This window comes from Labeo rohita, chromosome 16 (genome assembly GCF_022985175.1).
Source record: "Labeo rohita strain BAU-BD-2019 chromosome 16, IGBB_LRoh.1.0, whole genome shotgun sequence".
Classification (NCBI taxonomy): domain Eukaryota; kingdom Metazoa; phylum Chordata; class Actinopteri; order Cypriniformes; family Cyprinidae; genus Labeo; species Labeo rohita.
In genome coordinates, this window is record NC_066884.1 from 33,570,222 (window position 1) to 33,586,905 (window position 16,684).

The window sequence follows — 16,684 nt, forward strand, 5'->3', positions numbered from 1 at the left end:
GAAACAAACAGAGGCAAGCACTCACCAGACTGTTTAACTGAACCAATAATCATACTATAATTACAACAATGAGAGTAGCATATATCATACATGTAGAATAATCATTCAAATGTTTCTTACAGTGGATTGTATGATCCTCTAAAAACTGAAACTCAGTCTCTATTAATACATAACCGCCACAATCGTTTTCATTCTATGAAATGTTCCAGTTTGAAAAACTGATTTTAAAGAAAAGTTCTTTAGGTTTTTAAACATACACTCTTAAAAAATTAAGGTGCTTTAAAAGGTTATTCACAGCGATGCCATAGAAGAACCATTTTTGGTTCCACAAAGAACCATTCAGTCAAAGGTTCTTTAAAGAACCATCTTTTTCTTACCTTTTTATAATCTGAAGAACTTTCTTCTGCCACAAAGAACCTTTTGTGAAACAGAAAGGTTCTTCAGATGTTAAAGGTTCTTTATGGAACCATTTAGTCAAAAAAAGGTTCTTCTATGGCATCGTGAAGCACCTTTATTTTTAAGAGTGTAGTACAACTAATGTCTTTATGTGTTATAGTACTACATAGAACTGTGCCATATCAAAGAAAAGTACGACTTTTAATACACTATCATTTAAAAGGTTGTAGTCACTATAAGTTTTTTCAAGTTATCCGGCAAGGATGCATTAAATTAATCAAAAGTGACAATATTTTCACAGTTACAAAGAACTATTTTAAATAAGTGATATTCTTTTGCTCTTTCTTTTCATCAGAAGATCCTGAAATAAATGATCACAGTTTCTAAAATATGAAGCAGCACTGTTTTCAAACATGATAATAATAAGAAATGTTTCTTGAGCAGCAAATCGGCATATTATAAAGATGTCTGAAGAATGGTGTGGCACTGAAGACTGGAGTACTGATGCTGAAAATTCAGCTTTACCATCAAAGGAAAAAAATACTGTTACTTTAAATGGTAATCATTTTACAATATAATTTTTTTTTCTGTATTTATGATTAAATAAATGCATGCTTTCAGACCTTTTAACAGTAGTGTATGAGATATATCTCTGACTTGAGCTTAAAGTCATGACAGATCAAGTTATTTTAAAGAAAACCTAACAGTGATTTTTTCCACAAATACTGACACTTCTTGAAATTATGGTGTTTTTACATAAAAAAAAAAAAAATGGCGCATCATTTTAGTAAGGAATCGTTATGATGAAGGAATCACTCATATGACACAAACTCAAGTCTTTTAAATATTGCATTATGTAAACTATAATATTTGATTTATAAATACAGTATTTATATGCAATTAATTTATTAAAAGTCATTCTTAACTAAACTAAAAGTCATACACATAAACATACACATGCAAACATAAAAAAAAAAAAAAAAAAAAAAAAACTATCTACCCATGTCTCTATAAAGATCAGAATATAACTGAACTAAAATCATTGCAATAAATCAGTCTGAAATCAGGTATGACTGTAACAGCGTCTGTGAAATGCTACTGTGTTTTAAAATTTAAAGAGTGAGAGCAGGACACTTTTAAATGGCCATTTTTAATGTAATATCCAGGAGACTTAGTAAACTGGCACATAGGGTCTGTTAGAGTCCAGGACAATGTTATAGTGTTCACTGTTTATGCATAAAACCATTTATTGAGGTTTAGTTCAGATTAATGAGTTTAGTTTAGTTTAAGATTAGAAATGGTTAAAATGAGTTTGGCTCTCAGGATATTGACCCTCATTTATATATTGATTCTGATTAGCTTGCTTTTCCCTGTACATATCTTGTGAACCGGTCAGACCTGCCATTGAATTCAGCAACCCCTTGGCTTTAAGGTCACTTAAAATTAAACAGAAAAACCAACACATTTAAATAGGCATGTTCAGATAACATATTCCCTAAAAATAAATTCCAGGGAACATATCTATTATTCTAGCTTACAACAATTATTATGTTAAAGTATGCATTTTAATAAAATACGTTCTTACACTGGCTGGTCTTCAAACAGTAGGTTATGTTCATACCGCCCTCCAGTGGGTGCTTTCAGTTTTGCACTTGGGCCTTCAACGCATTAAATTTCCTTTAAATTCCTTCAAGTGAATGAAAGCAAAAATAATACAAATTAAAAACAATGCAAATTACATTACATCCTTAAAAGTGACATGCCTTGTTAAGCCTACTTACCTGAACGATGTCACATTTTAGAGTTATTCAATTGTGAATAATAGATTATAAGACACTTAAAACAGGCTGACATTAAAAACATTCTGCCATCATTTACTCGCCCTCATGTCGTTTCACACCGAACCTTCAAAATTACCACTCACCTGTAACACAAATTGACGTCTTTTTTTGTCCATTCATTGAAAGTCCACACATACAAAATTTTAAAAAACGAAAGCTCAAACATGCATACTTTAGACTCAGAATGATAATATGATACTCTTGCAGCGATTTTGTCCAGTTTTCAGTGGCAAAACTACCTCTAGCAAGTTATTTTCAAAACGATTGAAATAACGCTATTTGAAGCTGGTATAATGAGCAGCGCCCTCTTTCGGCCAACAACATATTTATAATTAAATGGGACCCTAGGCCACAAAACCAGTCATAAGGGTAAAATTTTTGAAATTATTAGTGAGATAATCTGAATGCTGAACGAATAAGCTTTCCATTGATGTATTGTTTGTTAGGATAGGACATTTGGCCTAGATACAATTTGAAAATCTGGAATCTGAGGGTGCAAAAATTAAATTATTGAGAAAATCACCACTAACATTGTCCAGATTTTTTAGCAATGCATAATACTAAACAAAAATTAAGTTTTGATATATGAATGGTAGGAAATGTATTAAATATCTTCACGGAACATGATTTTTATCCAAAAATATTCCTAATGATTTTTGGCATAACAGAAAAATTGATCATTTTGACCCATAGTTTTGACCCATAGAATGTATTTTTGGCTATTGCTACAAATATACCCGTGCTACTTATGACTGGTTTTGTGGTCTAGGGTCACAATTATTATTGTTGCTCAATTATTAATTGAAAAAAAAATCTAAATATTGAGAAAATCACCTTTAAAGTTGTCAAAATGAAGTTCTTAGCTATGCATATTACGAAACAAAAAATAAGTTTTGATATATTTATAGCTGGAAATTTACAAAATATCATGGAACATGATCTTAATAGATTTTTGCCATAAAATAAATCAATCATTTTGACCCATACAATGTATTGTTGGCTATTGCTACAAATATACCCATGCTACTATGACTGGTTTTGTGGTCCTATACCTTCAAAATACCTCAAACAGGGACTGCTTAGAGGATTGTAGACCAATCCCAAATTGGGTGGTGTCAACCTGTTCTTGAATATATATATATATATATATATATATATATACATACACACATTGCAGTAGTAGCTTACATATAACGCTAAATAAATATCACCTAGGCCTACAGATATCACAATGCTCATTTTCATGGTCTGAATTTTCCAAACGCAGCAAACCTATTCACACAATATAGGAAATTAGAACACTAAGAGCAGGAAACAAGAACAATCCGATCTTTTAGAAATGCGAGGGAATGCATAATTCAATCAACCAAAAACAACCTGCATTTTTCGCATGTCTTTTCAGTTTCTTTAAAAATAAATAAATAAAAGTGCTTTTGCTAATCTTTGTGCTGAATGCTAATCTTTGTAAACTTTAGTTTAACAAATAAACATTTGGCTCTAAGCACATGCACTCTGCTAGTAAGAGGCCTCAGTGTAGCTGAAGTCATGTGATGAGAGCCTTGTGTGTGAGATCTATTATCCTATGAAAGTCATGAGACAGGAACCTGACTATGCCAAAGAGCTTATTTCCTCCAAAAGAAAACCCTGCCATTCGCTCAATGTTAGGGTAAACCACAACTCAAATAATAGGCCTTGTTTAATATACTGTTTGTTTGTGCATTTATTTACTTTTTTTTTTTTAAATTAGTGTGGATAAGACCAAGGCATGGAACCTTATAAGTAAAAATAAATAAATAAATAACTTAAAAATAAATAAATTAAAAATTCTTTTCATGACGTTTATTAGAAAAGAGGAAAAATGAGTATGACGCACATGAACTGTGTCTAATAAATCCAGTCATCATTCTAAAGAAGACATTAGGTGGAAAATACTGATGTCTACAGAGGACAAAACCATGTTCTTCCTCTAGAGGGCGCATGGTGGCTCAGAAAGCAGAATTCTTCTTTTAACCATATTGAAATTTAGAGACGTTTTTGTCTTATAGTAAACATTTGCAAACATTTGTACTGTATTCCATTTATTTTTCCAGTGATTGGTACCTGACATATAAACAAAAATCGGACACAAAAATCTATACAATCAATTAATACAACGTCCTATTCAGAAATCACAAACTGCTGTGAGTGGATCCCTTTGACAAGCGCTGAGAAAAGTAACAAGTATCATATGACAAAGACGCGTTTGTATTTTTTTTAGCAAGGTTCTAGACAATACTTTACACAACAATATCGACACTTAGAATTTTTAATAGATATTAAACTGAATAAATAAAGAGAATAGAAGAAATATTACAATTATTACTTTTAGACCCCCCCGAAACGGACCAATAAGCCCCGCCTATTTAATTTCCACGTTAATGTTTTCTTGCCCTTCTATCGGTTTATTCTATTTCTGTGAGAGTGGAGCAGCGCGTTGCCGCATCTGAGCATCACAGGTATGCGATTCATTCTCACTGTTTCTTTTTTTAAAACAGTTTGCTATGTTGACATTACTGCAAGCGTTGTTGAGTTATTTCAGATGACAACATGAAATTAATTATAGAAAATGTTTTATCTTGCGAAGGGCCTTCTCAGCCAGAACCGATATGAAATGTCTTATTGCGTTGCATACGCAGTACATTTTTAGATTTGCTCAGCCTTAATGATTTACATTTTTTATTTTTTTGTTATCAACTTGTAATTATGTTATATATTGTGAAAATGTTTGAAAATACACTTGTCACTTACATCGTAAATATGATATAATGAATGATATCTGATGCAAGCAGCTGTGTTGTTTTCAGTCATCATGTCTTACAAAATGATGGACAACAGTCACTCTCAGCCGAGAGATTTCAACAACCTCACTCAGACATGCAGCTCAAACATCCAGAAAATCACACAGAACAGTGAGTACATATGTTTTACATAGAAACCCGCACTTGAAGAGAAGTCTGCCTTTGTTATAAATGTTTTTTATTGTTGTGCTCTTAATAAACACACTTTGAACAATTATTATTACAATTATTATTTTTAGACTTTTCTCATAATTCAATGTTATAATGTCCCATCTCATGTTTTTTGTGCATAGCTGGTCAAATCAAGAGCATGCTGTTCCAACTTGGTACCAGACCAGACACACCAGAACTTCAGGACAGACTGTAAGTGCAGTAATATTTCCATCCATTTTTGCATCCATTGTGTTGTCTCACATACTATAGGCCGGTATGATGCAGCATTTCCTTTTCCTGTACTCAGAAGCAAAGCAGCATCAGAGCCACCTTTGATATTAGGGGCTCATTTTTATGTGGTAATGTGTCTACACACACAATTTAGAGTGAACATAGAGCTTTGTCAGAGATGAATTAACTTGGTTGTGTTAAAGATGCAGTTAGACAAGGAAGTGACTATCTGACCCTTATGTAAAATGACAGAGCAAACTCAAATAATGATAAAGGCTAAAGGTACACCTTATGGAAAATGTGTTTTCTACTACTCACATCCTGTATGCAGAAAAAAACATACCAAACTCAGGGTAAAAGGCTCATCAGCATGGGGCAAAAGGCCTCCAGTATCGATACAAATACTTTAGCTAAAGTAATATATATAAAAGTCTATGAATTAATACTTCTTCACTTTTTTTCAATAAAATTTTATATTTAATAAATACATTGTCATTAAAAATATTTTCATTTTAAATATACATAAAAAATTAAAATACAAAAAACAAAAACATTGCATAATAATTTAAAATTTTCCTTATAATAGTAACAATAAATAATACATTTCATTATGTAAAATTAATATGATTAATATCATATTTTTAAATATGATGATTCCATTATAAAGATGGTGATAATCTCTAAGGTAGACACCCATCTTAAAAATGATACTGTTTGCATCTAACCAACAAATGGAAAAGTCTGCCAGCTATTTATTACCACATAAATGATTCTGCGTCCACAATAGAGCTGCCTTTTACCCCAAATATACATTTTTTTCTCCATGTACTGAAAATGTAATCAGAACTGAAATTTATTAACAAGACCTCTGTCTCACAACCACATTAAACTCAAATCTTGTTCAAAAGAAAGATAACACTGCTATAACGAAGTATGGCAGAATGATCTCTTCAATTTCATTTAAAAAACCACAGATTTGTGATTGCAGTTTTTACATAAACAAGAGCATAAAACAAGAAAGAAAAAACACAATCTAATTGTAAAATATATAAATGTTTTGGGGTAAAATATCTTTTGTCTTTCTCGTGTGATTTAAACATTAACATTAAATATTAGATCAACTTATTTAGTTACTATGTGAAGGATCAGCGAAATATGCCCAGAAAAAATTGAGGGCAGGGCTGCAGTGAATTTTTGTGCCATCTAGTGGTTCAGAGGACAATAAAGTCTAATTCGCTTTATACCCCTGTGCACGTTTAGTCCTGTTGTACCCTACTGCAAACATTTAACCAGGAGTTGTCAGAATTTCTGTTTATCCAGTAGTAATAAATGATTGATTACACTTTATTTTAGAGGGATATAGTTCAACAAAAATGAAAATTCTTTCATCATTTATTCACCCTCAGGTTGTTTCTTCTGTCAAACACAAAAGAAAATATTAATAATAAGAATGTTGGAAACCATATAGTTGACAGTAGCCATAGTGTTTGTTTACCCACAATCTTTCAAATATTTTTATTCGTTCGTGACAAAAGAAAGAATCTCATACGGTTTTGGGACAACCTGAGGTTGAGTAAATGACAGAACTTTCATTTTTGGGTGAACTAGCCAATAAGTTTTTATTTACGGTGTAATTATAAAATAAAGTACATATTAAAAATGTGTACTTACTGTAGGGTTTGCGTTAGGATTAGTGTTAAAATATACAACATGATTATTTTACTTTGAAAGTAAGTGCATTAAACAAAATTGAATATCTGAATCAGAAAATGCTTTCGCATATACAAGAATTTGTTTTAGTGTCACAGGCTTCCAGTGCACAGAGACAACAACAACACAGAGACAATATAAATAAGATGAGAATAAAACAATACACATAAATATAATATGTAAATATAAATAGACAAAAATTGAAATATAAATAAAAAAATAAAATAAATTGTATATACAGTTGTGCTACAGATGATAGGAAAGGAATACAAAAGAATGAGATGTTGGGATGTACTACGATGTAGGTGGTAACAAATAAATAAAAGGTCATTGCAAGAAGAAACTGTGAGAATATCTGTAGCATTTGATGCTAGTAATGTGCAAACACTGACAAATGCAGTGGGTAATTTCTCTTCATAGTTGCTTATTCTAGCAGAAACTTTGTAAACAAAACTTTGTTTCCAGTGACCGTTAAAACCTATGTATACTAATCTCTCGCTAACTTGATGAACAGAGTGTGAGTATTACCAGCCGTACTATTTCAGCTAGCATCTGCTCATTTTGGTATGAAATTAAGAGAGTGTTATACATAGTAACATCTCTGTATGTTGCAAACAGCCAGCAAATGCAGCACTACACAAACCAGTTAGCAAAAGAGACCAACAGACATCTGAAAGACCTGGGCTCTTTACCACAGCCACAATCTCCTTCAGAACAGGTGAATTCACACTTTCTCATACCAACCTTCAGCTGACTTCATATTGGCCAGATGTGTTCATACTAATGCTTCTCTTCACACAGCGGCAGCAGAGGATTCAGAAAGACCGTCTGATGAATGACTTCTCAGCTGCCCTCAACAACTTCCAAGTGGTCCAGCGGCGAGCCGCAGAGAGGGAGCGTGAGTCAGTGGCGCGGGCACGAGCTGGCTCCAGACTCCAGGTTTTGATAGATTTGATAAATATCTAATGCTAATTTTTTGATTGTCAATTCCTTAGTAAAAAGCCTATCATTTTGCAGGTTGATGAGCTCAGTCAAGATGAACAGCTTGTGACATTTGAAAAGTAAGGTTTCATCATATTCACCGAGACATAAGAGTATCTGTTTTGTCTTAAAGGGGTCATCGGATGCAAAGTTCACTTTTACATGTTGTTTGAACATTAATGTGTGTTGGCAGTGTACGACAAATCTACCCTATAATGATAAAAATCCATGCAGTGGTTTTTATTTCATCTGTAAAAATAATATCCCCTTTTTCAAATCGAGCCATTCTCAGATGACTGTCGGTGTGGCGTCACACCGACAAAGGCTGTTCCCATGATTGATTGACATGAGCATCTTACCTCAGACCCGCCTTAAATCAGCTGTAACGGTCCAGTAACCTCCATTGTTTCAATGCTGGAGCAGGGATGTAAGTTAGGCAAGAATATCTCTGATTGAACGATTGAGGTGTTGTGTTGCATAATTAACAGTGGTCGTCATTTACTCCCAACATCTGAGCTGCTGAAGATGCAGTGGATTACATTTGTTTGTGAAGGGAATGCGCCTCGCGATCTACATATATCCGTCTATGTTCGCACAAATCATTCGTGATCCAGCTTCACTTACAGCAGAAGTGAGTATAAGGGTTTTTTTATGAATATGTGCGATCGCCTTTCCTAATAACGTGTTAGTTAGCAAGTTTAGCGGCTAAATGCAGCTAAAGTAAACAGGCTCGTCACTCCACAGAGAGAAGACAGGGGCGGGGCGAGTAGAGCTCATTAACATTTAAAGCAGCCTCGACCAGAACAGGATGATTTTTGCAGAGCTGATTTTGACAAGGTAAAAAGGGTGTTGTTTTATACTACCATTGAGAATTTTTAACCAAAGTACATTATAGACTTTTCATTAAGACCCTAAAGAATCATATCAACTTGGGCATCCGATGACCCCTTTAAAAATGTGTACAGTTATGAAAAGAGTTTTTTAAAAGGATAGTTCAGCCCAAAATTAAAATTCTGTTATTATTTCCTCACCTCATGCTGTTCCAAACTCATATAACTTTTTTTCATCTTTTGAACACAAATTTTTAGATTTCTCATTATTTTTGTTCAGCCATTGAAAGCTCTTAAAGACATTGTAAAAGTAATCCATATTAATCAAGCAGTTTAATCTTCTGAAAAATGTCTGTGTATAACAGTAGTGACAGCAGTTTATGTCTTGAGACAACATTTATCCACAAGCTACTCAATCAAAGTTCACTTTCGGACCTGCTTGACAGTCATCCTGACTTGAAATATCTATGATATGAGATCTATAATATGATATAAAGTTGGATTTTGCTAACTCTTTTCAGCAGGGCTCCAGAACAGAAGAAATTATAGCAAATAAAATGTGCAGGGAATATAAATCATAAATCATCTACGTGCACTCACACATAGCTTTATTAGGGCCTGATCACCGAGGTGCAAGGACCATATTGGAATTGCACTATATTATTATTATTCCGTTCCAAAATGAATCGCATTTTTGAGGGCCTAAACATTCCTGAAAACTCATGAAACTTGGCACATGCACCAGAAGTGGGCGAAAATTTACGTCTATGCTATGCTATGTTTCATGCACATGTATGAAAATCAGTACACATATGTAGTACACCAGTACCTACAAAAAAGTCTCTTGGTGCAAAATTCAAACACCAACAGAAAGTTGGTTATACTTACTTTAACAAACTCCTCCTAGAGATTTATTCAGATCAACTCCACACCAAATTTGGTCAGTCTAATCTAAAGTCCTTTGTGACGTTAAATTGCGAAGATCTTGAGTTTTCATTGAAGGGCATGTCTGTGGCGGCCTGACAAATTTCGATGTTTCGCTATGAAACAGGAACTTGTTATAATTCAGGCATACAATGTCCGATGTGCCCCAAACATCACCTTTGATTACGATTGAGTCCTGCCCTGAAGATATCTACATGGCCATATTTAGTTATAGTCTAAAAGCCTTGAGTTTTCAGTTGAAGGGCGTGTCAGTGGTGGCCTGACAAAGTTCGATGTTTCACCATGGGAATAGAAGTTGTTGTAACTTGAGTCCCGGCCTGAACACATTTGAAAGGTTCCGTTACAATCATAGCGCCACCTATTGGCAACAGGAAATAACTTGTATTACACTATCATGCAATGTCTAATCTGCACCAAACTTCACTTGTTTGGTAACAGTGCTGGCCTGAAGACATCTAAAGGCCAATATTCAGTTATAGTCATAGCACCACCAGCTGGCAGCTGGAAGTTTGACACATATAAATGACTTTGATATATTCCTTCTATATTTACCACTTTAAATACATATTGCTCACTGTTCGCTGTTTTCCTAAAGTCGGCAGTGAGCCCGGGTATAAGGGCCCTTTCATCGCTGTTTTAATTTAAGTTTCTTTCTGAGCACGTATTTTCATCGGTGGAGATGATAGTGTGTATTGATGATGCAATTAAGTTATGACGTAAAAGAACCGTGAACCATTTTTTGAGCTGGTTCACTGAAATGGAACTGTCCAAAAGAACCAGTTTGTGGAAAATATTTGGATTGACCATTACTAAATAAACATTTTTAATGTTGTTATTTACATACAAACATTGCACAACACACATACAGTATATAGAGCACGTCAAATATGGTCAACTAAAGCTCAAAAGTAGTTTTTGCCTGACACGCGAGAATCAGTAAGGTTCTTACATGTCACAAGCACATGTGAGATTTGTTCTCACTTTCTGAAATGACATGAGGTTGAGTAAATAATGATTTTTTTTTTTTTTTAATAGATTAATATCTAAAAATAAATCCTTTATCAAGCTGTGTTCATAATTCATTTGAACCCAAAGATCAAATAGTGCCCTCATGTACCCTGATTTTGATCACAGCGCACATCACAAACATGCAATACATATTCCAAGATGATTTACTTATATGATATGATGTCTGGTGGGTCTGGTGAGAGATATGAAAGCAGAAATGTTCATAGCTTTTTTCATTTGTAAAGAAATGAAGAATGGAGGATGCAGACAGAAGAGGAGCCTTTAACCGAAGAGGACCTTGAGCTTATTAAAGAGAGAGAGACCAATATCCGTCAGCTGGAGGTGAGCACTTCCTGTATGACATCAGCATACAAAAATGATCACTTTTTCAAGACCCATAAGAATTCAAGCTGTTTAGTGAGGATTGTTTTTATACATGTTATTAAAAGATGTTTTCAGATACATTGTCTTATTTTTTTTTTAAAAATATTAATGGTAAATAATTATTTTTTAAAAAAAATGGAAATTACATAATAGTAACATTGGTAACAATTCTCAGACATGGGTTGTAGTACAATGTCCCAACTGCTTTCTGTTCTTGATTCAGTCAGACATTATGGATGTGAATCAGATCTTCAAGGATCTTGCGGTTATGATCCATGACCAGGGTGACATGATAGGTAGGTTAGTCTAGTTCTGTCCAACCAGATTTGAAGAGCTTCATTTAAACTAATTTTTTGCACAGATTCAGTTGTTCACAGATTTTAAAAACTGGTTTCCTCATGTCATCATTCACAGATAGCATTGAAGCCAATGTGGAGAGTGCAGAGGTGCACGTGGAACGAGGAGCTGAACAACTGCAGCATGCGGCTTATTATCAGGTATGACCATGATGGACATTTATATGATTTTCATTCCTTTACACATACATTACAAGTCAAAGGTTTGGAATAATTTGGAATAAAGTTTTTGAAACAGGGTTTTTATGCTCACCAAGGCTGCATTTATTTATTAAATATAACAAAAATATGAGATACATAGAACAACTGTTCTCAACATTAATAAGAACACTACCATTACGATCAGTAAAATCTTTAAGACATTTCAAAATTTATTCAGTTGGATGCATTAAATGAATCAATAATGTAACAAAATATTTATGTTTCAAATAAATTATGTTCTTTTAAACTTTCTATTTATCAAAGAATCCTGAGAAATGAAAGTAATCTTGTTTTCCACAAAATTATTATGCAGTATTATTTCTGTTTTCAGAAAATTGTCAACATTGATCATAATAAGCAGAAATATTTTAGGAGCAAATCAGCATATTAGAATGATTTCTGAAGGATTATGTGCCACTGAAATTGAAACTGTAATACTATTTTACAATATTATTGTTTTTACTGTGTTTTTGATTAAATAAATGCAGCCTTTATGAGCTTTGTCATTTCGAAAAAAAAAAAAATAAAAATAAATCAAACTTTTAACTGGTAGTGTATGGAACAAATGCATAATGTCAGTAGTGCTGCCCAGCAGATTGTTTATACTTGCGTTTTGTCCTTTTTAGAGAAAGTCCCGCAAGAGGATGTGTATTCTGGCTCTTGTCCTGTCGCTAGTGGCAACCATCTTTGCTATAATTATTTGGCAAGCAATCAGATAAGATGAGAGCAGGATCTTACTGAAGATCTGGATCCTACTTCAGTGTTGAGTGAATGACGTATGTATGCGTGCGTTTATTGTGTTATATGTGCATGTGCAAGCACATATATTTGTGAAAAAAAAACCCTTCAATGTAAGAATGGCTTGTAATGTTGTGATGTGAACCTAATGTCTCAAACTTTTCAAACCATATACCCCCTTCCGATCTAAGACAATTATCAAGCATCTCATCACCTCAGATGTCAGCTCAAACATGGCTCGATGGCTAGATACATGGGGCCTCATTTATCAATCGAACGTAGAAACGAGTGCAGATCCGTGCGCACAAATCAACTTACAACAGAGTTCACATGTGATTTATGAAACATTCGTATGCCGCCAGTCCTGCCGTACAAATGACCGTACGTTGAAAAATGTGGCGGCTGAAAACAATCGTCATTTAAATATTTAAATATTTACAACACAGAGATACAAAACCTGGCCAAAAAGAGGAAGTGAACTCATGACAGTGAAATTGATTTTACTCTAAAAACACTCTTTAACCTTTTATTTGCAAACAATAGCATTAAATTATACAGTATGTATATTAAATACCAATAAATATAACAAAACATTTATAAACATTATAGCCTATTTAGTTCTCCTTAATCCACAACAAACTTTAAATTGAACGGTATTACAGAACAAGAATGAAAAATGAGTAGCTTTAAAATTTTTATATTCAACTAAAAAGTAAAACACAAATTAGGCTAGTGAATACAAAACACAAATGCTGAGCTAAAATGAATGAATAAGTAAATCGAAACTAAACGGCACTGGGCTCACAAGCCTCTCTCATCCAAATGTTTCCATTTTTTGCCATGTAACATTTGGTTGCTAAACTGTTATCCATGATGTTGTTGAAATGGAAAATAAAAAATAAAATACAAATATTTAGACATAAAAAAAAAAAGCACTATTATCCATGATGTAAACAAGTGCTTGTACTTCACTTGTGTTGCAATATCCATGTAAATCATTCTTCACATGCACGCTGATTTTACAGCAGACCTTGTTAAATTGAGCAGTGTAACTTTTATGGTTGGCTGACTGCATTTTAGTTTGATTAATGGCTGAAATGTCAAGTTAGCAACGCTGAAATTTGTATGTGTGCGTGTGAGGCGCCTGCACGATCAGTTACATTTAATAAAGTAAGTATATGACAAATAAACTGCATTAAGTGTGTCACAAAAACTGAAGTGGCCTATACTTGTCGCAGAGGTTTTTTTTTTTTTTGTTAATCTGTTAATTATTTAAGAGAAATCTATTTTGTGTAGGCTAGCCCTATTTATTTTGTTCCTTTTATAATTTCTGTTTTTCTCTGTTCACCGAAGTGCAGCAGGTGGGTTATGCAACGATGTGTGAATCCTCTTGGTCTATTGTTTGTGCTGCATATAAATTTGTGCATATTTGTTTGTCAGCCAGGAAAATAATCTAAATAAACAAAATGCAGTCATTTTACAATTATCCGAAATTCTCAATGCTGCACGGAAAATCAGGCTAACTCAAAAACTTGCGAACACAAGCTCAGACCTGACGTGAGATTTGATCGTAGCCACCGCTCACGTCCATATTGATAAATTCCAAGCTTTGCGTAGAAACTTTTCTGTCGTACATTCATTTCATAAATGAGGCCCATGGTGTATTTTTGTTTATTAATATAGATTAGATCTCAATATTAAGAGCCATTCATGCAGAAATACAGATTGTTTCAAAGTGTTTTCACTGCACATATGTGTTAAATAAACATTGCTAGTAAGAAAATAGTTTCCTCTAGAAAAAATGTTTGTCCATGAAATATCTGGAGCATATACAGTACAGTATTAAACATGATAAGGTTTAAGTTTTCAACCGTTTGCATGAATGTAATTCCTTTTAAAATGTATTTTGTTGCTGCAGTTATTGATTTTTTTTTTTCAACTGAAATTATGCAAAGTACTAATACTTAGTTTATTCTTAAGAAATATTTATTTCACAAAATTATTTCAAAGATTTCAGTCTTGTGTATGTTTTGATGCACAGTGCTTTGATTCTCACAAGTAAATGTATTTCTTAGTAGTGCATAATAAACATGAAAAAGTTTTAATAAATTGTTATTCAGTGCTTATATTCTGTCTATCTTCTGTCTATCTCTATTTTTTATTTCAGTTGTTCAGAACTAGTTTGTTATGTTTCTGCTTTTTGTATGCTGTAAACGTGTCATTAAAATAGAAACAAAAGTAATATACTGTTTATTATACAGTCCGATTCAAAAGTCTCTTTTAATATGTATCGTTTTATTCAGCTGGATGTGTTATATTTCTGCTTCAAACAAATAGTTCTTTTGAACTCTCTAATACATCAAAGAATCCTGAGGAGGGAGAAAAAAATCATGTTTTCCACAAAGCAGCATAATGGATTGCATCTGTGAAATATTAATTATTTTACCAAAATAAGAGGGATCATACAAAATGCATGTTATTATTTATGTACTGACCTGAATAACATATTTCACATAAAAGACATATAGTCCACAAGAGAAAATAATTATAAATAATTATTCACAATAGTTGAATTTATAAAAATTACCCCGTTCAAAAGTTTACATACGCTTGATTCTTAATACTTTGTTGTTACCTAAATGATTCACAGCTGCTGCTGTTGTTGTTGTTGTGTTTTTTTGTTTTGTTTTGTGATAGTTGTTCATGAGCCCCTTGTTTGTCCTGAACAGTTAAACTGGCCGCTGTTCTTCAGAAAAATGCTTTAGGTCCCACAAATTCTTTGGGTTTTTTTCAGCATTTTTGTGTATTTGAACCCTTTCCAACAATGACTGTATGATTTTGAGATCCAACTTTTCACACTGTGGACAACTGAGGGACTCATATGCAACTATTACAGAAGGTTCAAACGCTCACTGATGCTTCAGAAGGAAAAACCATGCATTAAGAGCCAGGGTGTGTAAACTTTTGAACAGAATGAAGATGTGTACATTTTTCTTATTTTGCTTAAATATCATATTTATTATTATTATTATTATTATTATTATTATCTAGTACTGCCCTTCAGAAGCTACAGAAGATACTTACATGTTTCCCAGAAGACAAAATTACATTTACCCTAATCTTCATATTCAAAAAGTTTTTACCCCCCTTAATGCTTTGTGTTTCCTTTTGGAGCATCAGCATAATTTTTATAAATTCAACTGTTATTTTCTCCTGTGGAATATATGTAAACGTCTTGTACAGTTGTAAACATATGCAAACATGTACAGTTTTCATAATTTCACAATATTACAGTTTTTACAGCATTTTTGATCAAATAAATGCAGTCTTGGTGAGCATAAGACACTTTAAAAGAATCTTACAGAACCTTAAACATTTGAGCGGTATGTGGGTTATATTCTCTTTATATAGTATACATTTTGTAGTTGGTTGTCTGTTTTTTTCGCTTGACAGGGCTTAAGAAGATAAGCCAAAAATCTGCCAATAAGATAAGCCAAAAATTTAAAAACAAAAATTGTATAATTGCTTACAAATTGCCCAGTGTACTGAGCCTATGAATATGCTGATTTAAATAGGACAACAAAGTATGTTATTGTTCATAGTTTCTGTTTCAGCCACAAGGTGGCACACAGTAAACATCACTGAACGGCAGCCAGCCATGGTCATCAAAGTTCACCATGATATGGAGTTCATGTTTGTTGTTGTAACAACAGAATATTCAGTGTTGTGTCCTGTTGCTCAGGACAGACTCTGTTTCCATCTTATCAAGGGTCAGCATCACAAATTATAATTATAACTTCGTCATGTTAATGCTGAGTTTGAAGTGCTCTTTGAAGTTATTTTCGAGTGGTCCTTTGTCGTTCTTGTGCGTCACTTATTGCCATAATCAGCGGGCAGAACACCCCCACTGTCCTCCACTGATTAGCATGACTAACCCTCCTAACAGTTCAACATGCACATCTTATATTCTACCCCACATTTTGGGAAAGTCTTGATTATGATTGCAGTGGCTCAAGCATTCAATACAAGTGTTTATAGAGCTGCCACAGGGACTGTGTAGGAGTTAGAGGTTT

At 33.4% G+C, this 16,684-nt stretch overlaps 1 protein-coding gene across 1 annotated transcript; it reads left to right on the forward strand.

Annotated features, from left to right (window-relative positions):
• Window positions 1-4,657: 4,657 nt before the first annotated feature.
• On the forward strand, window positions 4,658-14,737 carry stx12l (syntaxin 12, like). Its single transcript, XM_051132187.1, has 10 exons — window positions 4,658-4,732; window positions 5,081-5,185; window positions 5,368-5,437; window positions 7,787-7,886; window positions 7,970-8,107; window positions 8,186-8,229; window positions 11,178-11,274; window positions 11,540-11,612; window positions 11,731-11,813; window positions 12,500-14,737. The coding sequence occupies exons 2-10, from the start codon at window positions 5,086-5,088 to the stop codon at window positions 12,590-12,592; spliced, it is 798 nt and encodes a 265-aa protein (XP_050988144.1). The 5' UTR covers window positions 4,658-4,732; window positions 5,081-5,085; the 3' UTR covers window positions 12,593-14,737.
• Window positions 14,738-16,684: the final 1,947 nt, after the last annotated feature.

Coding starts and splice junctions, on each gene's coding strand:
- stx12l (XM_051132187.1), top strand. CDS start 5,086: ATGTCTTACAAAATGATGGACAACAGTCACTCTCAGCCGAGAGATTTC. Junction 5,186..5,367: donor CCAGAAAATCACACAGAACA/GTGAGTACATAT, acceptor TTTTGTGCATAG/CTGGTCAAATCAAGAGCATG. Junction 8,230..11,177: donor CAGCTTGTGACATTTGAAAA/GTAAGGTTTCAT, acceptor TCATTTGTAAAG/AAATGAAGAATGGAGGATGC.